This window comes from Sceloporus occidentalis, unplaced genomic scaffold, assembly GCF_023333645.1.
Source record: "Sceloporus occidentalis isolate IW3139 unplaced genomic scaffold, rSceOcc1.0.p SCAF_169, whole genome shotgun sequence".
NCBI lineage: Eukaryota > Metazoa > Chordata > Lepidosauria > Squamata > Phrynosomatidae > Sceloporus > Sceloporus occidentalis.
The window spans coordinates 558,432-585,114 of NW_028317149.1; the positions used below are offsets into that span (position 1 = coordinate 558,432).

The following is a 26,683-nucleotide window of genomic DNA, read 5'->3' on the forward strand; positions in this document are numbered from 1 at the left end:
TCGACTGAGGATTCCATATTTTCAACCGAGGCGATAACCAAGCCATTTATTTCAGAAAAACAGAAACCCAGAATCTATTCAAGTGATGCACTTTATTCAATGATTCAAAACAAAAACAAAATAAAACCATTGTACAAAATATTCTTTAGACTAGAGAGAATCAGTTAGTAGGAGGCGGTGGTGGGATGTTTGAAGGTCCTTCACTGGGTAAGGGTGGTCTTAACATGGGTGGCATAGGTCCTGGAGGTAGAACGCCAGGAGCAGGGGGTGGCACACCAGGAGCTGGTGGGGGTGGCACGCCAGGAGCCGGAGGTGGGGGGACTCCAGGTGGAGGGATACCTGGCGGCGGTATGCCAGGAGGAGGAACTCCGGGGGGAGGGACAGAAGGATTAGGAGGAGGTGGTGGTGGAACTCCAGGAGGTGGAACACCTGGGGGAGGCAATGACGGAGGTGGTCCAGGTGGTGGTACTCCAGGAGGCGGCACTACTGGTGTAGGTGGAAGTTGTGGGGGAGGACCAGGGGGAGCTGGTGCACCAGGAGGCATTGGAGGCAATGGCATTCCCCCAGGAGGAGGTGGTGGCATGGTTTCTGGCAGAGGAGGACGCGGTGGCATTCCATTTAGCAATGGGGGTGGAGGTGGTCGTTTAACACCAGGAGGTGCTGGAGGTAAGCTGGGCACCGGTGGAGGCTTTTCCATCTTAAAGTGGAACTGCAAAAAGAACTGATATACGAAAAAGAAAATTAGTCACTGCAGATATTGGTTAATAACCAGCTGAACAATCATTTCACTCAAACATGTATGCAAAAGGGGAAATGTATTCTATAAGACCTTCCCATTAAACTAAAATTATAAAGGCCAATGAGGCATGTTCATATTTTTTAAAGGGTTCTACAGATCTGTGTTTTTAATTTAATATAATTTCTGTAATGCACATTATAAACAGAAAAATTTTATTTGAAAGGTCAACTCTAGTGAGCTTCTTCCCAAAAGCAATGTCTGGGTGGCTCTGTATAAAGCAGATTTAAACCAGAGAGATGTCTTTCAATAAATCTCTCCATATGAACAATATCAAACTAAAGGTGTTGCGCCATAATGATTAAGGATTATTTATCAGATTTAGTCACTACTCTCATTTGTGCCTAAAATTCAGTTACTTAAAAACAAAGGTTTTCATTTTTTTTTCATATGTTACAGGAAACACAGAAGCAGTTTATTTGGAGGCAAAGCATTTGACTGTCACCCACATTGCAGTGATTGGTTTGTTACCTGCTTGGTTTCCCTGTTCCAATGAGTCCAGAACTTCCCTTCTACTTTATCAATTTCCCTGCTTGGGACCTGGAATAGCGGGCAGACAATGAGAATAAGTTTTATGGTAAGCATGAAGTGCAGTTTTAAAGGCAGTCTTATCTTATCTATCAACAACAGTAAAGCAATCCCAACACAGATGTACAAAAGGAAAAGGGTGCTAGCTCTCTAGCAGTTCCCCAACAACTGTTAAATCAGTAACAAAATTAATTCTATTGCCCGCTTTATTAATTTCTCATACTATTACGAGTTGCTCCACTTAAATGCTAGGTTTGGGCAGTCTTTCGGGCTGCATCTATGTGTCAGTAGGGATTTTTTCCTTTCTACATGTAGTATTCAACCATTCATTTAGTTTCTGTAGCATAAAGATGATCTCCCACACTGCCACGTGGGTATGACACGGAGGAAGGGTTATTTAAGGTCCTGGTCCTTAGTCCATCGTTAGGATACCTCCATGGAAAGCTTTTTAGTCAAAACATTGAGGGTTGTCCTGTGTTTTGTTTTTTTTATATATGCCCTTGTCTCTATTGTGCGACTGACTGTATATTTTGTTTTTGCATTACATTGATTGGTCAATTGAGACCTGTAGGCAATTAAGTTATTGGACTATATAGGTTTTTGATATATATGCTGGGAATAAAAGTATTTTTGGTATATTTTTATGGTGGAGCAGCTCATCTTATTACGTACCACGTACTGCCACTTTGGGCTAATTCTGTCGATATATTACAGCAGCAAATATATATATATATATATATATATATATATATATATACACACACACCTTAAATGCAATCGTCTCATAGGGTTCTGCTGCCATCAGAAGGTACTGCCAACGCCGATCTGGGGGCTCAATCCTCTGCTCATATGCAGACATGAAGCGGTGTCTGGGAAAGATACTTTCTGCTATTTCTGGATAGTCAATCTGAACAAAAGCCAAAGAACATAGTATTGAGGAAAAGAACGGCACATATTTCTCCAAGGTGTAAGACAAATGATTTTGGAAATCTGAATCCATTAAAAACCGTCAAAGAATAAAGGGAGCGGCAAGTCAACTGTGAAAGAGATTTAAGTGTGAGCTATAGTGACAAAGACTTCTTACCTGGAACAGTAGGGACTGTTGTCCTGACTCCGCATCTCTCTGCTTCGTAACTAAGAAAGGATCGAAGAACGGAAATAAATACAAACTTTTCACTGAATCGCACACCCCTATTATGACACCTTGGCCAACAACTTCAAAGGTCGCACTTCTTGCTTTCACACAATAACATTTGTCCCACACTTTGAGAGTACCCAAAATTGACACTGAAACTAGTTAAAATTATTGAAAAAAGCTAACCTTTATATCCAGGCCGACCAATCTTTACAAATTTCTTTACTTCAACTTTCACTTTCTCTGGGGCAGGTTGTGCAGGAGCCTCTTTAGCTTCTTTTGCTGCTCGTCGTGCCCTTTTAAAAATAAAAAAGCGTTTAGAAGTGTTGGTAAAGTAGATTCAGAATCTGCTGTGAGGGAGGCAATGTGTGCTATGAGGAAGGCTTTGTACAGCTAATGGAGATAACCCTGCTCATCTCCAATTTCAAGTTGTGTTGTAGTTATATGATATATATTATATGCAGTGAGGCAATTTGTTTTACAAGGCTTGGCGGCCAAAATGACTGCAACAGATTAACCATAAAATTCTCATCTAAGAGGTAACAATATAGGCATGTATATTGGGCCTAAATACAGAGACTTTATTTTTTATCAATATTAGCCTAATAAAAGGTCCTGCAAACCATGCATCACAACAGGTTGATTTTTCAGTATGAAACAGCAGGAATTAGCCAAGCATTAAAACTGAAGGAGGAAACAAATCTACAGACACAACGGTATGCCTAGCCTTAAATGTCCCTCCTTCATATTCAGCACATAGTCAATAGTCAAGTCGAGGACTGAGTCAACACAGACTTCAGTATGTTTAACAGTTGTCACCTCAACCCTGCCGTTACTAGTTGCTACTAATATTGCCAGTCCTCAAAGACGTGACTCTAAACTGTACAATATGACAAGGAATCCCAGTAAGGTGATGCCATATGTGCAGATTACAAAAGATTTCAGAAGGTAACTTACAAATTGGTCTGGTGCTTCTTTCCTTGGGTGTGAGCAAGGTAGCTGCCCTGTAGACAGATTAGAGAATGTTGCACTCGAGTCAGTGATATGGCAAAGACAATTTCTAATTAGAATAAATTAAGAAACTTAAAAAAATAGAAAAATGTTTTGGCAAAACACCTTTTTTAACATCAGATAAGAGCAAACAAGTTTTTCTCATACGATAAACCCACCTCCACTTTCTAGGAGTTTCATCAACAGTTTCTCAGAGCCCCATCTTTAAAACCCCAAACCCCAGCTAATTTTAATTTAAGAATTCCACTCACCTCATTATTGTGAAGGGTAAGACAAAGTTTGCATTCATAAGAACCCAAGTGATTCTTCATAAAGTAAGGATCCTTTAAAAAAAAAAAAAAAAGCAAATAGGCATATGAATTATAAAATATTTCACTTGATTTGCAGTATAGTTCTTCCAAAAAAGAGCTATGTGCTTACTCAAAAAAAGAAAATAGATTAGTCGTAGCAACTCTTTACAAAGAGACAATGTTAGCAATAGTGAGCAATACTGAGGGGGTATAAAGAAAATTACACCCAAAACTCTAAATACAGCAGGGTGCACAATTTTTACATAGATATTAGGATGGCTGTATATGTTCACATACAATGTGATTTTTAGATGAATTATGAGTATTAAATGCAATACCTCAAGTAATTGGTAAATTGTCATTTTGTTAAAATTTATGTTTATGCATTAAAATCTCATCTAGTCTACGTAGTAGTGATACAAAGTGTTTCAAAAGTAAAAGTACCACTTAAGAACGGCTCTGCTAATATAAATATCATTTTCTTGCTATGCATGCTCACACTTCTGCTTTACTCTTTGACAGAGAGGGATAGCATACCAGTACTACAAACATGGGGTACCTCACGGTCAATTCATTGCCCACTTATGGATCAGCTTTTAAACAATAAACAAATGATCAACAGATTTTCAGAATGAGCCTCTGTATGTATTTTGCAAAGAGTTCTCGGAAATTATTTTTGAGTCTGTTAACTTGGCAATAAGTTAACTAAATGTGCATATCTGCTCTACTGATGATTGTGTTAAAAAAATGCCTGAAAACAATTAAAACACACTTTAATGTTGTGTTATAATTATTGTAATTAACATTTTAAAAAAAAGAGTCTTGGTTGTTAACCAATTTGTTCTAATACACACAAGTTGTACTCCCAAACACTATAATATTAGGTTTAAAGTTTTTATTATGGAAACATTTGGTAGAATATAGGAAAGGCAAGCGTTACATAGCATTTCTTTAAAATACTTTTGGATAAGCAAACATCCGGGTACCTTATTGATATCAATCGTTTCCAAAGCTAGCTGTCTGAGACGTTCCCTCCTGTCCCTGTTGCTTTCAGAGGCGGATGCCACCCCTCCGCTGCCGGTCTTTCCACCAGCTCGGTGTTGGAAATCCATGATTGGGATGTTTTTGATAGCCGAGCAGGATCAAAAACCTTTTAAAAAAATAAAAATATATATATATATTGTTAGTAATATTTGCTTACATTTTTATGTCTTTATTTCTTCCCATATGACATCTGGAATTAGGAGCTTCATTACAACCCTCCGCAAAGAGACAGACAGGCTTGATTATACATTATTTAATCTGCAGCTAACCCTCGTTATGTGCCACCGTTTTAAAAGTGATCTCAAGTTAAAACTATGGAAGCCACTGCTTCGTGCCCAGTTCGCTTAAAGCAACATCAGACTACCGTCTGCATAGCAGCATGCTGTTAATATTGGATAAAATGCAGTCGTTTATAGGAAAAAAATAAAAACCCTTGACAACGAATATGAAAGCCCCTTTAAGTACTTTCATATAAATTGTTACATTTCACCTCAGGGAGAAGCTGCAGAGCTCCTCCACGATAGTTGCACTTCCTGCATAGGGATCAAAACAGAGCCAGCACTAGGGGTAACTAGCTAGATATCAAGCGCAAGGAGATGTGTTCGAGTGAACGTCCTCTGCACGAAAAATAGCTGTGGGACAGGTAAAAGGGCGAATGTAGAATGGGGGTACATGCGTTCGCAAAAGGGACTTGTATGCTATCATATTCAACGAAGCGCATATGATGGCTGGAGTGTTACTTTATTCCCCAAAAATAAACCCTACGGCCTGGCTATAGAAGTGGGTCATAGTGAGCAGATATTTTAAAACACAGACACACGCAAGGAAACAGAGTTTAGGCGCATTAGGGCCCATGTGGGAGCCGGGCTTTTACCCCTTCCGGTTTTGATGCTTTGGTTACTAATACCGCGTATCGCTTTCCTGCTTGTGTAGAGGGCCGCTCTGCAAAGCCCCAATATGTCGTTCGCCACCCTAATCTTTGTTTGTCTGCACTTACCTCCTCTCCCCACCGTTTCCCACCTCTGCACAGCCTACTACGTGCCGATAGCGGATCCGGAAGTGAATGCAGGGACAAAAAAAAAAAATCGGACGTGACGAACCGTCTCAACAAAAACAACTTTACTCAGGCTAACACAAGGCTTATTTCCGGGTGTGAAGGATACATAGCGGGTATGTATACAAATATTTGAATGGACTTCGTGTGATTTGCATAGGTGTGTAAACGTCCTTCCATGTTTGCTGGATTGTTGGGTGGTACAGGGTGTTTATTCAAACTATAGGAAGTATCTGTATGTGGAATTGAAGAAACAATCTATAAACAGTACTTTGCAAGGGTGGTGGGGTTGGTTTCCCTGATAAGCTATAAAGTCTGTTACAGATGCGATTGCCTCATTTCTGGTGTGTATCCCCTCCCCAGTATTATTGAATATATGTTTCCTTGTTCTCCAGTCCACGAGTTCCGGCGGTATCCCCAGGTCATGCTGCCGGATCAGGATGCGTTATAATGAGAAGGAGCTGCTGTCCCTCTCCAGGCAGAGAGCTGAGAAAGCAGATGAACTGAATATGAAGGGCCCAAAGAAAGGGTGTGGTGAGTGTATCCCCAAAATACAACATGTCATCACCAATCTTATGATTAGATGCCTAACTTTTCCAAAATGTTTACCGATTGAAATGAGCCGTATATAACTAATACAAACCCAAGAGACAAACTTTTTTCAGGATCTGCGTCTTTATTCATTCCACTTAACATACCTCTCCCGAACAATTCAGATGATCAGATTTGTGCACCGTTGTAAGGGGACGTGGTTAAAGGTAGGGTCAAAACACACATTACTTCTGGGGCTACCAGGGTGTATATACAGTGCCCTCCACAAATATTGGCACCCTTGGCAAATATAAGCAAAGGAGCCTGTGAAAATTGTCTTTATTGTTTAACCGTTTGTTCTTTTCTTTAAAAAATACTCTGATCTTGTAGATATCAAACTATTCCAAACACAACGCAGGTCTAAAACAAACAAATAAATGTATGCATGGCAACATTATTGGCACCATTATAGTCAATACTAAACCTCCCTTTGCCAGCTCTGAGTCTTCTCCTATAATGCCTGATGAGGTTGGAGAGGGATCTGAGACCATTCCTCTTCTCTAAATCCTTCAAATTTCAAGGTCAAAGCAGGTGGACTCTCCTAAGTCCAGCCCGCAAGCTTTTAATGGGGTTCAAGTCAGGGGACTTTGATGGCCATGGTAGGACCTTGATTTTGTGGTCGGTACCATTTTTTGTGTTGATTTTAATGTATGTTTTGGATCCAACCATGGCTTATTTTAAGCTTTCTGCCAGAGGCAGTCAGGTGTTCATTTAACATCTGTTGACATTTGGTAGGGTGCATGTATCCTAACAAAATGTCCAGGTCTTCTGGCAGAAAAACAACGCCAAAACACTGAAGAGCCACCACCATATTTTATAGTCCCATGAGGTACTTACTCCATATCGCTATATCTCTGTGTGTGCCAAACTCACTTTGGTGTTTTTTTGCCCAAAACCTCTATTTTGGTTTTATCTGAGTTTAGAACCTAATCCCATTTGAAGTACCAGTAGTGTCTGGCAAGCTGAAGATGGTTGAGCTTGTTTTTGTATGAGCATAGAGGCTTTTTTTTCTTGAAACCATTCCAAACAACTTGGGAAGTAGGTGACGTTAGATTGAAGTTTTGTAGACTTTCTGACCCCAAGACACAACTAACAACTGTAATTCTCCAGCTGTGATCTTTGGAGATTTTTTTGACCACTCGAACCATCCTCTTCACAGTGCAGTGAGACAATATAGACACACGTCCTCTTCCAGGTTGATTCATAACATTTCCAGTTGACTGGGACTTCCTAATTATTGCTCTGATGGTGTAAATGGGTATTTTCAATACTTTTGCTATTTTCTTATAGCCACTGTAACGGGTTCACCAAGAGAGCTGTAGTAACTCCCAGAGATCACCCAGATGTATCCTCCTGTTGTCCCTGGAATCACTTCCAGCACCAGCCAGCATGCGCACCTTGGAACCCTGCTGTGTGTACCCAATAAGTAGATACAACTACCTTGAATTGAGTACAGCAGGAATGAACAGTTTATTCTTGTAAAACATAGACTCATATATCCACAGAACTTCATTAACACAAATTTACATTGATAAACAGGTACATGTAGACAACCCAACCTTTAATCCCCTTTAGCTACTGAATCTCCCCCTGGCAGCCATCCTGTTAATGGGATTAGTTTACACAATGGAGTTCCTGCCTGTGCAATCTTTGTATGGCAGCCAGGCTGGAGCCATCTCTGACTACCTTTGGGCCTTGTATGACAGGTCATTCTGTCACAACCACTTCCTATTTTGTGAATCTCAACAGCTTTTGGTGCACATCACAGCTATATTTCTTGCTCTTACCAATTATGGTGAACGACTAGGAAATATGACTAGAAAAATATCACTGGGAATATACTTCAAATATATTTTTCTCATATGAATTTGTAAGGTTGCCAATAATTGTGACACACGTATATCCACGCTATCCAACCAACAGACCAAGTTCTCTGCCTTGGTGTCACCCTTGACTCTGCTCTCTCCTCCTTCATCCCTCACATCCAGTCCCTCACCAAATCCTGCCACCTCCACCTGCAAAATATCTCCCAAATCCGCCCTTTTCTCACACAAGAAACCACCAAGTTATTAATCCACTCCCTTGTGATATTCCGCCTGGATTACTGCAACTCCCTACTTCCCGGTCTCCCCCTCTCCCGCCTTTCACCGCTTCAATCCATCCTCAACACTGCAGCTAGATTAATTTTTCTCTGCCGCTGCTCCTCTTCTGCTGCCCCGCTATGCCAATCACTTCACTGGCTCCCCATACCCTTCAGAATCAAATTTAAACTTCTGACCCTGACCTATAGAGCCCTCAACAACTCGGCACCCCCTTACATCTCTATCCTCCTATCCAAATACACCCCTATCCGTCCCTTTCGCTCCTCTCACGACCTGCGGCCATCTTCTACTGTTGTTACCTCTTCTCACTCCCATATACAGGATTTCACCTGCGCCGCACCCCTCCTGTGGAATTCCCTTCCCGTTTCCATCAGACTTTCTGCCTCGTACGCGACTTTTAAAACCTCTCTGAAAAGCCACCTGTTCATGGAAGCGTACGACATTCCTTCCCATTACTCCCAACCATCATCCTACCTACCTGATGACATTTAATATGTAACTTCTAGCTCAGCCAATTATCTTTGGCTTTTCTCTTCCAAAATAAGCAGTGGCAGTTTTTATTCCATCCATAAACATTGTTTTATGTGTTTGTTTTTTATTTAGAAAATGTTTTACAGTCTGTAGAAATATTAAATGACTTCAAAGCATCCAAATTCAAATAACAAATATGCAGTAAGCATAGTCTTAATAGATCAGGTCGAAATTAATGCTACAAAATATTATATATACGAACACACCGTATATATTTCTAGTACCGTATTAAAGTTAGTTGTGTCAATCAAAACACATCCTTTATCCCCTTACCCGAGGTTTCCTAAGCTACAATCATGTTGGGCTATCATTTCAAAAGTTGGGTCCAATAATGCGTTCTTGAGAATTGGTTAACCAGCCCTGGAAAGATATCAATGTTTCCAGGATGATACATAGCATTGTATATCATTGAGCTGTGGGCAAATGCTGCAGTAAGAAAGGATCAGGTTTGACACCCTGTTTCTCTAATTTATGGTAATGTAACTAACACCACGACTGATGCAAATATAGTAGTAAGTAGTGATGCGTTGGTCCAATTATCCTTTGTCATCTTGTCCTTTTTTTTGTGGATAGTACCTAAGAATTTTTTTATCTTTTTATAAAGATCCTCTGGATTGTAAGCTCGTTTGAGCAGGGCCCTCCTCACCTGTTGTCTCTGTTAGTCAATTTGTTATGTTACATACTACTTGTTATGTCCTGTCTACCCATTGTACAGCGCTACGGAATTTGATGGCGCTATTTAAAACAACAATAATAATAATATCACATCTGTTATTTCAATATTTCATCAAGTAATAAAAGTAAATAAAACAACCACGTGAGTGAACATTAAGAAAGGTAATGTGATTAATACAAGTCCTAAATCTGCTCTTAGTTGTTGTAGCATTATCGTATCACTCAAAAATATGTTGTTTATGGGAATGCACACATCTATTTTGGTGTTTGAATGATTGCATCACACTTGTCCCAACACACATCCCACGTCTTACGCAAAATGTCTCATCCCTTCATCCAGCCCTGAAGAAACGACTAGTGAAATTGGTAGCCAATTTTCTCTTTTACTTCAGGACGGATGAAGAAGAGGTAAGAAACTCCCTCTTTACAAAGTCTACCAATATCCTGTAAGCGTTTATGTGATCGCTGCCCCTCTGTTCCTTTTCTGCTTTATCCAAGATGACCTTTGAATATGCAGGTATATTATTAATGTTATGTCTGTGACTAAAATATCTTCCTTCTTTTTTTACTCTTCTTCTTAGCCCATAGGAGCAATGCTGCTAGAACACTGCAAAGTGATAAAGGACGTGGGAACAACATTCTCCATATGTGAGTATAAAGAGGAGAGAGAGACTGCCTCTGTGTGTTGCTCAAAATGAGGAGAGGGGACGCTAAGGCACACTAATACACGGGGCACATGTTTTAAGGTAGAATTGCAGGAGTCTAATAAATCACCACAAGAAATACGGTTTCCTTCAACACTATGCATGGCACTGGAAGCCAGAAGGAACTTCTATTAACATATTATTATTATTATTATTATTATTAATAATATAACATCATATTTTATAAAAGGAGTTTGAGATTAAAGGAATAGCTTATCAAATTTTTTTCAGGGATTTTTGTTTAAAAATAATCGGAGCGTCACCAGTCGGCCTGTGTTTCAAGGACAATCACTCTGCATGGCTGCTAAAACAAATTTAACGTGACTGTTCCTTTAATCACAATGAATTTCAAATACTGTGTCCATTAATGTCTGTGCCTGGAATGTATCCAGTCCCCTCCTAAAGGCCTCTACAATATTGGTCTGTGGGATGAAGAGGTCCCCCGTGGTTGCTACTGACCTTGATTCCAGACCTTTACAATGGGATAGTTTTTTTTACAGGGGGAAAAACAAGCACAATCACAGACATTCTAGAAAAAAAAAAAGATAGAAAATAGCTATTAAACACCCAAGAAACCAACCAAAGCAAGTCTGTAGGAAGAAAAAAAATCACAACTGTACTCGATCTTAAAGAGAAAATGTTGAATGGATAAGATAAGCATTTGTAAACTTCTTGCTTCTACAGACTTCATTGATGAGCCAGACAGAAAATACACTTTTGAGTGTGCGAGCTCGGAGCAGCGTGACGAATGGGTAGAAGCGCTGACCAATGCAAGGTGGGTGCCAAAGAGCAGTCCTACAAAATGTCTATAGAAACTTGTTATTGTGGAGGATAGGCTTTCATTTTGGTGAACTTCCCTGACTTTCCGCTTAGATACAATGGCTATCGTGATTTTGTTTATTGCAATGCTTGAAAAAGAAACATCCTCAAAGCACAAAAATTGTTGTTTTAGTTACGAGTTTATGAGGAGAAGTCTCGTGTTTTATCGGAATGAAATACTCAGGATGACCGGGAAGGTGAGTAACTGCTTTTGCGACCTCCTTTGTCAAATGTTTCTTTTTCTTCCCTTGCCTAATATTTTCTCTCCTTTGGGTGCAGGACCCTTTGGAGCAGTACGGGATTTCAGAAGAGTCTCGTTTGCAGATAGAACCTGCAACCATCTGAGCCATTGCAGCCATTTTGTCTTCCCCAGTTCTTCACTTTGGCTGTATGTTCCTCACGCCTGATACTTCACTATCATGGTGTTTCTTTAATGAACTGAGGCCCCTGACCTCATCAGTAGTGAAAATGACTGTTTGTGCCATCGGTACTATGCCAGTTTTAGAGTGCCATTATTATATGAAGAACTCAGGAAATACAAACATTAATCACTATGCGTTGAATATTGCCCATTTCATGTTTAATAATTGACCCACTAATGCCTCAAAGCATCACTAAACCTTTTGTTGCCAATAGGGCAGAATGTTTTCAACTCCATCATAGAAGCCCCGGCGGAAGTGCCGTGCCGCAGCAGAGGTTGCCTACGCGTATCGCGCAGACGTCCACTGGCTGCCCCCGCTAGACACCAGGGAGTCTGGAGCATGGGGGCAAGTATAGGGATGCATTGGTAAATCGGGGGGGGGGGGGCAGGTTGGCAAATAAAAGGAAATAAAAACAAGAAATGCATTAGCCTCTTGAAGAATTCTTTGCAATGATATTGTATCAAGCATCTGTAGCACTTTTTTTTACGCTTATCCACATGTCCACCTTAGTAATTTTAGAAACAAGTTGATTTCATCTCACAGTTGTGACAATCTATTTTAAGAAGAGATCATGCAGATTTGTTTTTTAGAGATCTACAACCACATGAAAGGCACTGTTGATACAATTGATACAACCTTGTCTGTGTATAAGCCATATACCAACAAAACAGACTTAAGTTGGTACCACGTATATTCTGGTCATCAACATGTGAAATGTGTATATTAGCCCAAGAAAGAAAATAAAAACCTTTAACTTGTCACATGTTACACACACACACACACACACACACACACACCCACACACACGAAATGTGTATATTAGCCCAAGAAAGAAAATAAAAACCTTTAACTTGTCACATGTTACACACACACACACACACACGAAATGTGTATATTAGCCCAAGAAAGAAAATAAAAACCTTTAACTTGTCACATGTTACACACACACACACACTATAAATTAGAGGTGCCAGTGGCTACAGACACGCTCTGAGGCTGCACTACTGAACTGGGAAAGTTGATGCCATTGCCCAGTTAGGAAGTATATAGTCACATGGCATACATTATAGTTAATCTGTAACCCCTAATATTCAAAAGTGTGGTTGATGATTGTAAATAATGTTGAAGTTTGATGTACTGTAATAAACATCGCAACCGATTGAAAATATAAACCCTGCTGTTCATTTGTGACCCTTGATCTCTTCCTGTAATGAAAATGTAGCCTGTAACATTGACAATATTGAACCTTGTAGAGTAATAAATTATCTACCACATGTATGCTTGTTGTGTTTTGGGATGATTGGGCTTCAAAGGAGGATTATGAGTTTTAATGGGCTGTAGACAATTTAATTTAACCCCTTGACTGCTAACGACGGCATGGTGCCGTCGCTAGCAGTCCCAGTCAGGTGCTAACGACGGCACCATGCCGTCGCTAGCACTACCCTACCTTGATGGGGGTCTGTGGACCTCCATCACCACCTACCCCGGCGAACTGCCCCTCACATTGAAGGGCATCACCGGGACCACCCGATCCAGCCGGGGATGTCGCGCGTAATGACGCAATGACGTCACCGTGCAACTTTATTGAAAACTGACAATTGTCAGTTAAAGAGGTATGGAGGCATGCTGCTTAGATGCCTGTATCCTCCTAATATTCTCCTCCTAATATTGCGTTTAGGTGATTCAGTCACACCCGTTGCTAACAGATGTATAAAATCCATCACATAGGCAGCCAGCACCATAGACAAACATTGGCAGTAGAACGGGTTGTACTGAAGAGCTCAGTGACTTTAAACGTGGTCATAGAATGCAACCTTTGCCACAAATTGTTTGTTTTCCGTTTGTAAAATGCTTGCCTTCTAGATCTGCCACAGTCCTCTGTAGGTGCTATTGTTGTGAAGCGGAAGTGTCTCAGAGCAACAACAGTGGGGCAGCTGAAGCGTGTAAAAACTGCCTGTCCTCTGTAGCATTGTTCACTCCAGAAATCCTAACTGCCTCTGGAAGCAACATCAGCACCAGAACTGTGTGTCGGTCATGTCATGAAATGGGTTTGAATGGCTGCACTTAAGTCAAAAATCACTAGGCGTAATGCCTAACATCGCAAACTGACTTATAGCCTCTGAAAGTGTCATCCTATGAAAAAATGCAATTTACCCCATCAAATCATATATTTTTGAAAACTATACACCACAGGGGATTTCAAATGCTAGTATTTTAACTCTTTCCATGCACTAATTCTACCACCAGTCTTTGTCAAACTTTGTGGTAGTCATTTTTTTGCATTTTTTTTTTTCACACACATTTTACTTCAGGTATGAATTAAAAGGTTCTGGTATATGTCACTATCATAAAACACCCCATTATGTGTTCAGCAACATCTCCTGAGTACAGCGATACCCCACATGAATGGTTTTCCCTGGCTGTTTGGGGGGAAAAAGGCCACATTTGGGGCATGTGCATTTTTCAATGTTGAACTTTGACATTAGGTGATCCACTGCCCATGCCCTATTTGGGACATCTTTGAGCCCGGCCATTTCGGTGTGCCCAATAAAACCATATATTTTTGAAAACTAGACACCCCAGGGTATTTCAAATGCTGGTATTTTAACTCTTTGCATGTACACATTGTACCACCAGCATTCTTTCAAGTTTGCAGTAGTATTTTTTTGTGTGTATTTTTCCCCACACACCTACTTTATGTATGAATTTACAGCTCCTGGTATATCCTGCTGTCACACGACACCCCAATATGTGTTCAGCAACATCTCCTGAGTACAGTGATACCCCACAGGCATGTCGGGTTTTTTGGGACGTGTGCATTTTTCTAATTGGAAATTAGATGTGTGGCCATCCATCCTTAATTGGGACATTGTTAAACCCGGCCAATTCAATTTACCTCATCAAATCATACATTTTTTAAAAGTAGACACTCCATGGGCATTTAATTTGCCAGTATTTTAACTCTTTCCATGCGAGAATTGTTTTAAGCTAATGTCCTAATATTAAGACTTGCTCACAAAAATATTTTTTTATGTATATATATTTTTTTTTTCAGTGGGAAACTATCTTTACATTTTACTGTTTTTTGTTCTTTTTTTCTTATTATTATTATTTTATTTTTTAATTTATTTTTACTAATCACACTGTGATTAGAAAGCTGGGCTACATTGACTTGCATGGTTGAATGGAGTACCTGTATTCAATCTGCAAGTGGAGCCAGACTTCTCTAGAGGGTCTGGAGACCCTCTGGTGAACTTTTCCAACTTTGTTTTTTTTTTTTTCACAGGACGGCCGCCATCATGCGGTTGGCGAAAACACTCGCAGTGACGGTTGACGACACCCCGGGGAGGGGCCAGACACGATGTCGAGGCATTACAGCAACACTGTTTGGGTGCAGAAAGCGAACGTAGATCGCTTTCTGCACCCATTTAAAGTCATCTCTTCAGTATGACCCATTCCACCGCCAATATTTGTGTATGGAGATTGCTGCCTATGTGCTTGGTTTTATACGCCTGTTAGTAAAGGGTATGACTGAAACACCTGAGCCAGACATTGATGGTAGTGTAGTATAACTCCCATCACTATATGCTAAGCCACAGATTGATGCTGTGGGCCTCTGCCTGTGCCCCCTCTCCCCCTTCAGTAGCTGCACCTAAACACTGAAGTTTCACTCATACAAACCTGCACCCCCCTAAGCTTACAGCTATGGCTCGCACACACTGTGTGAAGAAATGCCGTGTGAATAGCCGTTCAGTTTCCTGGGATATGTGGCACCCTCTGCTGAGTGGCGCAATTATTGATAATTTTTTGATCATATCATCTAATTTCCTAAAAAAATAAAAATATATGGTAAAATGTTAACTCATCAAAATGGCTAATGAAAAACCTGCTAAAAAGATTCTAATATTTGTCTTGGGCTTCGTAATATCCAATATTATTATAATTTTTTTTTTCTTGGATCACTTTCTAAGCTTATGTGATGTCATGACGCGCCAGGCACCTCTTCAGGCATTAACTTACCATTTTTACGTGACATGTCTGGCAAGTCATTGGTCATTAAGGGGATATGTAAGCATAACCCCTGTTTAGGTTCATCTCTGCATGGCATGTTTGGTCTCCCTGAAACCACCACTTCACAGGCATAGTGATGTCATGTATGCTGGGGCCCAAAAATTATCCACTCATATTTTGGATTATGCATTTCATAAATTCAGCATTGATGCCCATTGAGTGACCTCTTCACCCCCTAGGGAGATGCATTCGGGGTGTCTGGCCCTTCATCCTTCCACTGGTAATATATTCCTTTCGAAGCTAACAGCTTGGCTAATTGAGTTTTATATATTGGGAAAAGTGTGAACAAATTTTAGTTTACCTGAGCCATGCAGTCAAATCCATTAACCCATTCTGTGCCAAGCATGTCAACTCATGGAATGACACCTCCCCCTTTAAAATTAGCATTAGGCCACCAGTTGTTCCCTGATTGCGATCAGTAACGACACTAAAGTCTCGCCCGTGGTAATGCCTACACCTCAGCTAAACACTCCTTTTTCAGCGTTGCATAGGCCAGTTCCCTGCTCAGGTACATTATTGGGTGCTCCCCAACTTTGGGATTCATGTGCCCAAGGATAGCTCCCAGCCCAAATTAAATGCGTCTGTCTGCATCACAAACCTCCTACTGAAATCAGGAGCATTACTAAGTGCTGCCTTAAGCTTCATAAAGGCCTCATCCCAGTGTAGGGTGCAGTGCACTTGTTTGGGTAAATGTTTCTTGGTCAGGTCTGTATGTGGCTTTTTTTTTTTTTTTTTTTTTTTACTGTAGTCTCTGACAAACTGTCAGACACTGAAAACAGTACCCTGCACAGTCCCTAGAATTTATATCATTGTTTTTTTTTATCTTAGAGATATGCCAGGCATTGATGGCTACTACTTCACATGGTTCAAGATGCAAGGCCCCCTCCTGCCTTATGTCCCAAGTACTGAACCTCAGTCATACGCACCTGGTTTGATAGTAAGCCCTGTACTTGCTATGCAGTCCCTCACACTCTGTGTACCAAGTGTTACTGAATATGGCAATATAATCTATATATGCCACTGCGTATTCCTCCTGGCAGCTGGTTGACCAATCTCTAAATAGTAGCAGAAGCATTTTTTGTCCCAAAAGGCATCACACAAAACTCATACAACCCAAATAGAGTGATAAGTGCAGGCTTCTGGGGTCATAGGTATTTGCCAGTATCCTCTGCGTAAATTCATTGTCAAATACTGGGCACCTGCTAGCTGATCCAGCAACTCATCTATTCTAGGCACAGGATAGGCATCAAAATTGTGGTTATAGTCTATCTACAGTAATCCACACAGAGTCTTGCAGACTTATCTTTCTTTGGCATCATAACCACAGGGGCTTTTGAACTTGGTAATTGGCGCTAGGTTACACATTTCCTCAATTTCCCACGGAATATGCGCCTCTACCTCAGAGGATACCCGGTAAACTACCTATCTTAGGGGCAGTTGGTCCCTGCTATTTACGTGATGCTTAGCTAAGGTGGTTTGCCCTGGCTTCCCAGTAAAAATCCCTTCATAGGAGGTAGCCCCTGTAACCTCTGTTCAGCTTAGAGCTGCAGACTGATTTGGGCCTCTTGGTGAATCTGCCTGGTTCCTAGTTTCTCTTACAGAGTCTAGCAAAGGATTACCATCTAGCTTTTCTTGTGGTGAACTGCAAGCACTTAGTACCAAAGTCTCAAGGCCATGTTAGGCTTTCAGCAGGTTAATGATAGCTCTGAAAGAGAAAGGTAAGAAACAGAAGGGCTATCACATAAGTAGTGGTTTCTACTCGCTGGAGGATGATAAACAACCCTCCTAAGCAGCCTTCAATTTATTCTGCCTGATGGGTATGAGCCAAAATTCTGTGCCCCCACCTCATAAACCTGGTCCCAAGCAGTGCAATCATAACAGTGTTTCTGCCTAGATTTTGCTGCCTGTAGGTTGTACTAATCCTGTCAGTGTCTGCATTGTGTCCCTAAATTTCAGGACATATCCCACTAAGGAGGTCCCAGGTGTGTGCCATCTCCAACTAGATCCAGAGGTCTCCTCATTCTGCACCCATACAGTATCTCAAAACATGAGAAGCCTGTGGACCTCAGCAGTACCTCCCTAGGTTCATGCTGATGAGTTTCCTTTAAGGACCAAACAGCCATCAATAAATGGTTATCTGGCTTCTGCTTCCTGTTGCAAGTCACACTGTCATCCAACAGAAGCTGCTCCAAGGTAGGAATAAGGGGCTGTGGAAAAGTGACTTGGGGGTATTTAGTTAATGGCAAAGCAGGAGGCAGAAGTGAGTGTGTGTTTGTATGGCAAGTGTATATGTACGGTTAAGGGAGAGGGTGTGTGTTTGTATGGCAAGTGTATATGTACAGGTAAGGGAGAGGGGGTGTGTTTGTATGGCAAGTGAATTTCCAAAATGTATGGCTCAATATTCGAAATGCATGTTTAAATCACAGGTACATTATTACACAAAGACCTTTAATAAACCAAGACAAACAATACAGATAATAAAAAAGTTTATTAACAAGAAGTCCAAGATATTCAAATGTTCAGCAGTTTTAGAGGCTTTGATTCATTTCAAACAAATTCATTAACATACTGAACAACTCCCATTTCTAACTAAAACAGTCCTCACAGAAAAAAGGTATTGCCATGTTTTGCGTAGTTTTCTTTCTTGAGAAAGAAAGCCAAAATTTTAAAATGGGCTCTTCATAGTCCACTCTACAAAAGATAAAAACCAATTCTGTTTGACAGGCTGATTAAAAAATGGATTGGCGCAGACAGAGCGATCAGTGTACCCCATATAAATAAGCAATCTAAAGTTTTCCAAAAATATAGATAAGGGAATAGGAATAATGGTGGTAGGATGAAGGCCCACTTTTTTCCTTTTCCCCACAAAGTAAGCACAAGTATTAAATGTCTAAAGAATTTGAAGGGATACTGAGAATCAATGCCTTTTAACCTTACTTACCCACTAATACAAAAAAGAAAAACAAAAAGTACAGGAGTAGACCAAAATGAATTTAGAACATAAACTGCCAAGCACAAATATTTAAAGATTTTTTTTTTTATTTTTATTTTTTTTTTTATTTTCTTGTTACTCTTTCCATGGAACAGATTTAGCTTTTGCTTCATGCAGGTTATTAAGGCAAGTAAAGCAGTACAACTCCATGAAACAATACTTTTTTCCCCCCAATGCAGAGATGTCTCACTCTGAGCACAAAATAGAGAATTCAGAATGGTTAAAAACTAGATGTGGTCGAAATTAGAGGGATACCGTTAAGAAACAAAAAAAACAAAAACAAAGTACCTACCATTTATAAGAAAGAAAAAAAAAAAAAAAGTTTTCAGGGACGGTGTTGAACAACATTGCTAGTAACATGGGATTCATCTGAATATCTTTGGAACTGTCCACACGCATCAGTTCAGTCTCTAAGTTGAGGCATTTCTGGAACAAAACTCAGGTCAGGGTAACGGTCAGCCCCCCCAAAAACTGAAATTTCTTAAAAAAAAAAAAAAAAAAATCCTCTGCAATACACAGCGGCTCTCCCTGGTATGGGGGACCCCCCACCCCAAAAAGAAAACTTCCAATTACATTAGCTTATCGACCCAATCTGGTCTTTTATCCACCGATTTCGGTGGTTTGCTGTGTGGTGCTGCTTCTCAATTCTCTGCCACCAAATTAAGCAATATAGCGAAATGGTATACCCATGAAGACTTGCGCTCTTTGTGAGCAGTATTTGTCCAGGGAAAAAAAAGCAGTGTGCTCAATAGATGACGTTTATTCCCATTTAGGACTCCAGAGAGGTGCTTATATTTACAAGACCACATAAAATATATTTATATAAATGAAGAGCCTATATACATATAAATATATGTACCTATACACAAATTTAGTATTTACATTTACACAAGCACATATGCATTATAGTTTAAATATGTTCAAAAAATGAACAGGGAATAAGTTACTTAGAAAATAACTTAACAGTCCTAGTTTGGGTTGTATCCAACTCAGTTCCAGCAAAGGAAGTGACAGCTCTGAGATTGACCACTACCATGCCTTAATAACCTGCGATAAAACAATTTCTGCTGCCTTACCTCACACATACACTCATGATTAGCTGCCATATCATCCAAAAACATAAAAAGACACAAGGAGGATAGTTCAATCATCTGAGCAGACCAAAAGAAAAATAAGTCAATATGGTAGGAACATTGCAAAATGTACTTTGGTTACACAGGGACAGAAATCAATAAATAAGTACGCATAATATCGAGCAATGGACCCAGAGTCCCAGTGTATATCTGAAGAGCACCGCAACTTCAAAGCACCAATTTTCGGAGGCACAATCTTGTATGCGTAGCACCAGTTTAATCTCTGATCGGGGATAACGGCACATGTGCTGCCCAATCCCCAATAAATCCCAAAGCCATACACCATATCACTTTTCTGCTCGTGTTTTGAGCTACGTCCTCCACCACCCATGTAGATAGGGGTGTACGTGTGTAATATATATATATATATATATATATATATATATATATATATATATATATATATATATATATATATATATATATATATATATATTACCACACACATGCCCAAACAAATCCTCCACAAATCAAAGTTTCATAAATTACATTTTTTTAAAAAAAAATCCCCACAGTTTGTTGCCATCATTTCCATTCACAGTGGAATAATGTGTCCTTCTCTGCGGAAAAAAACAAAAAAAACAAACAAAAAATGACGTGATTGTAAAGTTAACCAGTGGTTACTACGGGGGATGAGTGACGCAGTCTCCCCTTCCTCCAAAAATTGTGTACAGCACCTTTTGGAGGAAGGTGGTAAAAACCAAATAGACAAAATTAGCAGGTCTGTCTTTGCATAGGTCATTCGGAGCGAGGTAGACATTTTAGATACCTGAAGGGAAGAAAAAAAGTTGGATTTTGAATTAAAGTAATAACAAAAAACACACTTAATGATTACAAATAGAATGATTACAAATTCTATACAGGGAGTAAAACATTCACATTTAAAAAAAAAAAAAAAAAAAGTATTTTCCAATGAGGTTTAAATTAGAACTTGTTGAAAATAAGGTGAGTAGATGTTTGTAAAGTGGCCCCATCTATCTGCTTTCGCTCTATGAGGAGGCAAACAGCACTCAATACTTAAAAACAAGTCTTAATGAAGGCATTCCACAAAGAAAACGTAAACACTTAAATTTAGCCTTGTTAACTCCCTAAGGAAAGGAGGCTGTCGTACTTTTTTTTTTTTTTTTTTATTACTTACAATTAATGACAAGCATTTTTAGTGTGATCGCTACGCCTTTGCCAAAACAGTTTGGCCTTCCCACCTTTGGATTACCGAAAAAATAATTTCTGTTTTAAAACCATATTCATATACAACAATATTTATTACAACTAAAAAATACATTGTTAAAACGATGGAGGGAAACCCTACTTTTTTTGATCATAGCTGTCACAAGATAAACACAAAAACCCTATATAGTCATTTACTTGTGTTGTGTATGGATTTTCAGCAATCCTTGGCATTTGCAGAATAATTCTGGATAGAGAACTGCGACTTTTTCAATTTTAATATGTAGGACTGTAGCTTTACCAGTTTTCAGAGACAGCAACATTTCCGCTACAATCCAACATGACTTAGCACGTTCCCTTGGGATCACTGCACAGCTCAGGGATCTCTATGGTAATGAGAGGGTAACCCCCACAAAACAGGCCTTGACATATTTGTTCATATCCTAAGGAGCACAAGTTGATTTTTTGGTGTGATAAATGTAGGATTTGGGAACCTGGCAGCTTTCTTTTAATGGTACAGACTGTCTGATTTGTTGACCCAATTTCTCCTTAGAAAATATTGGTCACAGTTTATGGTCCAAAAAAACAAACAAAAAAAAAACCGAGAACAATGAATGTTGCTATTTATTACGGAGTCCCATGAATTCTTACTACACAGAAGAATCATGTAATTATAAAAACAAATGAAGTTGAAAAGCTATTTTAGGTTTGGTTTAAGAAATACAGTAAACGATAGGATATGGACGTCAAACATAGCAGTCATTAACGAGACATTTAAATTTCCCATATTTTTCTCGCTAAAAGGATGACAATATCGTCCAGTAGGCTGTTGCACTTTGGACACCCAAAGATGTTCCTTCCCAAAAATCTCTACGAGACATGCTAGAATATATTAGAATATAGACCACTTTCTAAAAGAAAATTCATTGCCTTCATACCATAGCAACATTTAAAAAGGGGCATATCTACAGGCTGCCTCAAATTAATCTCATACTTTTACATAACTTTTGGTTCTTTACCTAGGAGGCCATAAGATGCTACTGTTTAGTAGCACTTTAATAAATTACTGCAAAATGAACACACAAAGATAAAGTCGGGGATGTGGATCACTCACCTCCTACAGTTCCACCAGTCACTCCAGGAGTAGTGAAACCAGCCATGCCATGGGAGTTGGCCAGACGGCCTGCCGGTCCAGTCACATGTACAGGCATGGAACTGAAGATGGACTGTAACACAGAATTGCTGGCCACTGAACTGAGGCTGCCCTGAAGGGCAAGCTGAGAGCCAGCTGCCAAGCTGCTCAGGAAATGGTGTGGGTGGAGTGGGGCTGGGCTCGAAACCTTCCCATTTAGAAGGGCTCCAGATCCCTGTGTCATGAATAAGTTGCCAGGCAACCTTCCCTCGCCATCCCTCTCTCGGCTACGAGGGGCTCTACTACTGGAGCGGTCCACTCTCGCCGCTGGGACCCTGTCCTCTCTCTTAGCACCTTCAGAAGCCAACTTTTTATTCAGGAATAAGTTGCACTCTGCTGCTGCCCTTTTCATTTCTGCCCTGGTATGGTCACTGATGCTGCTAGCCGACCCTGGGCTCATACCCCCTGTCCCTCGTCGTGCACCATCACCAGAGGGATAGTGGGTACTGTGGCGGGGGGGTGAGGAAGGGCTTTCAGGAGCGCGGCTGGGAGCGGTGTCTGAGATCGGGGAGAAGGTAGATTTCCATTTGCCTATGCTCTCGCAAGAGGATTTCCTGCCAGGGTACGGGAGACCTGAAGTGGTGGAGGGGAGAGTGAGGATCAGAAATGGGTGGGAGGGAAGAAGGGATAGATAGAGAGGTTCATAATGAAGAAAGGCTATGAAGAATATGACATCCATGCATACCTCTTTCTCCCTCACTTCTCTGTGGCGATTCTTTGTTCTCAAAGGACAGGCTGGAATTCTTCCTCTCATTTCTGCTAACATGGAAAGAGAAATAGAGATATAAGCACAGATCCCTATTTTTGAACTCTTCAGCTAGAACAAACAATATTAATATATCACACACAAATACCATTTTTACAAAACCTTCTTGTTAACAGTAAGTGGATACCATGGTATAATATTCACCGCGAAACATACCTTAACACCTGCAATGTACAATTGTCTTATAATATGATTCTCTATTGTTACAATAAACGGAGAATTGATTAAGAATGCAGAGATGTATTTACCTTCTACGCTGCCATAGGCCAGACCTAGGACATTGGCCCCAGCCACCCCCTCCGTGGACGGCGTGTTGCCTGCATTAAAAAGCACACTGTACCTTCATGACATGGAGCACCAGGACATGATGTCATATCCCAGCGCTCCATGTCGTAAAGGCACAGTTACTTCTAATACAGTCTAGGTAGGCTGTGCAGCAGAGGGATGGCTGGTCCCTTGGACCTCCTGGCCTAGGCCAGAATACGTTACTGTAAGAATGAGAGTTCCTCGTGTGGAAGTGTGTGGGAATTTGGCAGCCAGGGACAACGCCAGTGTATTTCAGCATCTGCATCCAAATACTTTTGTTGCACTATTACCTTAGAGCACATAATATTAAAGAAAAAGCCTACTGTTTCAAACAGCTTCACAGAAAATTAATGTAAACTAAAGTAGCTGCACGTTTTAGTTTATGTCATTCTCTACATGTTTACAATATTTCTGTCCGACGATCCAATTTTTTTTTTTACCGTGTCCATACAAATAGTCCCCCCCAGGACAGATCGGACATCCTTTAGATACCATGTTAAGATGTATAGTTCCAACATTTAGTGTGAATTTTATATTACCGTATTTGCTCAATTATAAGACAACCCCCAAAATTTGCATATTAATTTAGAAAAAAAGAAAAAGCCTGAATACAAGACTACCCTATAGGAAAAAGGTTTTACTAGTGAATATTCACTAGTAGTAATAATTCACATGTAAACTTTTTAATAAAGTGATATATATTTTTTTGATTTTATTTCCTTTTATTTGCCAACCTGCCCCCCTCAGATATGCCTTATTTGACTCCCATATACCTACGCTGCTGCCAGTTAGTTCTACCTGGGCTTCTATGTCTGAGAACCGGAAGGTCATGTCACGCCGGTGCTCTGTCATAGAAGCCCGGCGGAAATGTTGGCAGCAGTGGAGGTTGTCTGTGCGCATCGTGCAGACATTCACCTGCTGCCAGAGAGGAGGATCCAGGTCTACTGCAGCACCGCCAGGGGATCCTCCTCTCTGGCAGCCGGTGAACGTCTGTGCAAGGTGCGCAGACAACCTCCACTGCAGCCGGCACTTCTGCCGGTGCTTCTATGGTGGAGCACCGGAAGGTCATGTGATGCTGGAGCTCCGTCACTGAAGCCCCAGAGGAAGTGCCGGCAGCAGCAGAGGTTTGTCTGCGCGCCTCGCACAGACGTCCAGCGGCTGCCAGAGAGGAGGATCCAGGTCCCCTGCAGCGCTGCGGGGGATCTGGATCACAGTCTTGTAGTCAGACCTCTTTTAAGACTATATAAGACTATATAAGCATTTGCTCTGAAAAACACCTTGTCTTATAAATCGAGCAAATATGGTATTTTGCTATAATTGTCAACAGCCTGGGCTCCCCGCTGTGAGCCGAAGCCAGCGTGGGACTAATCAGGAGATGTTGCTGAACATAAATTGGGTTAGTGTTCAGTTGTGGGACTTACAGTGCAGAAAAACATTTCAGTAATTTATTTTACTATAGGTGTTTCATATATTTCTAGGATTTTAAAAGAAGGCCCTACCTCTCGAACAAAATGATGTATGAATTGCGTGGGTTAAAAATGCCATATGTACTACAGTACATTTAATGGCTGGAGTATACCATTACTTTTGACTAGCAAAAAATAAATTAAGAGGCTTAGTTTTGTGTCCAACACAAATATCTAACAAATTACTACAAAGAAAGCCAAGAAATAAAGCAATAGTAAAAGAAACACTAGTCTTGGAGTTATCTGAATTATTTTTACTAAGGTAACCATGTCATCAATGTTACATATACCCTCAACAATAAAAGGGGACACATGGTTTCTTCACATTCCCATTGGTGCTATACGGTAAGGTATTATGCTTATTTATTTTTTTACGCCGCCCTCTCCATTCCTTGCAGCGTATTGTGCAAAATAGCAAAGGTAGATTATACACATCTTCAACCTTCTACCTGGCCGAAAATTTTGAACACAAAAAAGGAGGCATGTAGCTTTGCATAGAATGAAGGTCATCATATGTCTGAAACAAAGGACATGACTGTTTCACTGTTAGTAGTGCAATTGTCATCTATTCAGTACTTGCCTTGCAGCAAAGGATTCGTCTTCCGATTCAATGTCATCTTCAGATGTAAGGGGAGAGTAGTGCATCCCATTAGATGCAGGAAGTGGTTTCTCTTTCTTTAGCACTGGGGATAGCTCATGATCCTGATAAGGGGCAGGGGAATTTTTCAATGAATTCTCTGGGGATGAGATGGCTGTGATTTCCAAAGGCTGGTTGATGTTATTTACCTGAGGTGAAAAACAAGATGAAGGAATGAAAAAATATGGCAAGAATGTAATGGGCATGCCCTAGAAAAAGTAGCCTTGAAATGTTGCTATTAAATCACAACTTTGTATTTGTAAAACTTTCAGCTTTACTACGAGTGTAACAAAATGTTACATGGTAGATTTCCCATTGTATACATGGTTAAAAGTTTAGGATCATGATTATGGATAAAAGCCAAGACCATTGATCATTATTAATCATTAGGCACCCAAAAAGGTTCACACATATGTATTTGTTATTTAAGAGTCACATCAATATAATTGTGTACCATAGAGCTGATGCTCAGCGGAGAACCTGAAGTATAGCCAGTCAGCCCAAGAGATGTTGGAAGGGACTTGCGTTTTGGGGATACCCCGAAACTGTGGCTACTTGTTGAGGACCTTTTACGCCTGCTCCCTCTCCGCCTGCCATCTTGCCCCGTACCACATTCCATACGAATGGTGGCAGTCAGCGGGCTGTGCTTGCTTGATGGTGACCTGCCATTCGAGCTTGCAGCCCCGCTTGTGATGGTGAAGATTATCCTCCTCTTGGCTTCTATGTCTGTATCACTAGTATCCACCTCTCCCTCACCAGAAACTTTACCAAGATCTTGGAACATGCGGGGACTGGTAGAGGGAAGTTGGGTAGGTGAACGCTGAAATGTCTGCTGGTGATGTGAAGGGGTAGAGCTTCGGGACCCTCCAGAGTTTGAAAGGGTGCCTGAGTTTGAAGAATCATCCATACAGTCAGTCTCTGATCCGTGGCTGTTAAGAACTGGCCCATTCAGAGAAGAAGGCCATGTTGAGTAGAAATAACCTAAACATGAGATATATAAGGACAGCCAAAAGTTATTTGTGGCGAGTAAAACATTACAAAACACAAAATGAAAACATACAGCATGATACAACAGTACCTGTATCGAGAATTACCAAATGGAAATGTGTATAGTGGCAATTAAAATGTTTTCTACTGGCGGTGCAGCATTTTAGGGTGATGAGGCATATAGAACTGTTACAGATGTGCACGATACACAAAGAAACCTAGTCTAGCAATAGAAGAGAAAGAAAGGATGATAGTTATAAGGTT

At 40.5% G+C, this 26,683-nt stretch overlaps 3 protein-coding genes across 4 annotated transcripts in view; 1 reads left to right on the plus strand and 2 right to left on the minus strand.

The window, feature by feature from the left end:
- Window positions 1-160: 160 nt before the first annotated feature.
- On the minus strand, window positions 161-4,872 carry LOC149279359 (splicing factor 3A subunit 2-like). Of its 2 annotated transcripts, none has more exons than XM_089501291.1 (9): window positions 4,747-4,872; window positions 3,722-3,793; window positions 3,417-3,463; window positions 2,646-2,755; window positions 2,409-2,458; window positions 2,091-2,231; window positions 1,268-1,336; window positions 535-721; window positions 161-321 (listed from the first exon to the last, which is right to left on the minus strand). In XM_089501291.1, the coding sequence occupies exons 1-9, from the start codon at window positions 4,870-4,872 to the stop codon at window positions 161-163; spliced, it is 963 nt and encodes a 320-aa protein (XP_089357417.1). The 2 variants fall into 2 exon arrangements, with proteins under 2 accessions (XP_089357417.1, XP_089357416.1); XM_089501290.1 differs by having other exon boundaries at window positions 517-721.
- A 1,426-nt stretch (window positions 4,873-6,298) lies between these two features.
- LOC149279360 (pleckstrin homology domain-containing family J member 1-like) lies at window positions 6,299-11,625 on the plus strand. Its single transcript, XM_089501295.1, has 6 exons — window positions 6,299-6,392; window positions 10,098-10,165; window positions 10,339-10,405; window positions 11,146-11,236; window positions 11,414-11,477; window positions 11,560-11,625. Exons 1-6 carry the CDS (start codon window positions 6,299-6,301, stop codon window positions 11,623-11,625), a joined length of 450 nt encoding a protein of 149 aa, XP_089357421.1.
- An 8,798-nt stretch (window positions 11,626-20,423) lies between these two features.
- Window positions 20,424-26,683, minus strand: part of LOC149279361 (histone-lysine N-methyltransferase, H3 lysine-79 specific-like) — a 33,719-nt gene continuing 27,459 nt past the window's right edge. Inside the window, exons 24-28 of the mRNA XM_089501264.1 lie at window positions 25,887-26,413; window positions 25,376-25,581; window positions 22,943-23,013; window positions 22,180-22,830; window positions 20,424-20,458 (exon numbers count right to left, since the gene is read on the minus strand). Of these exons, the coding sequence (XP_089357390.1) occupies window positions 20,424-20,458; window positions 22,180-22,830; window positions 22,943-23,013; window positions 25,376-25,581; window positions 25,887-26,413 (1,490 nt within the window). The remainder of the gene's footprint in view (window positions 20,459-22,179; window positions 22,831-22,942; window positions 23,014-25,375; window positions 25,582-25,886; window positions 26,414-26,683) is intronic.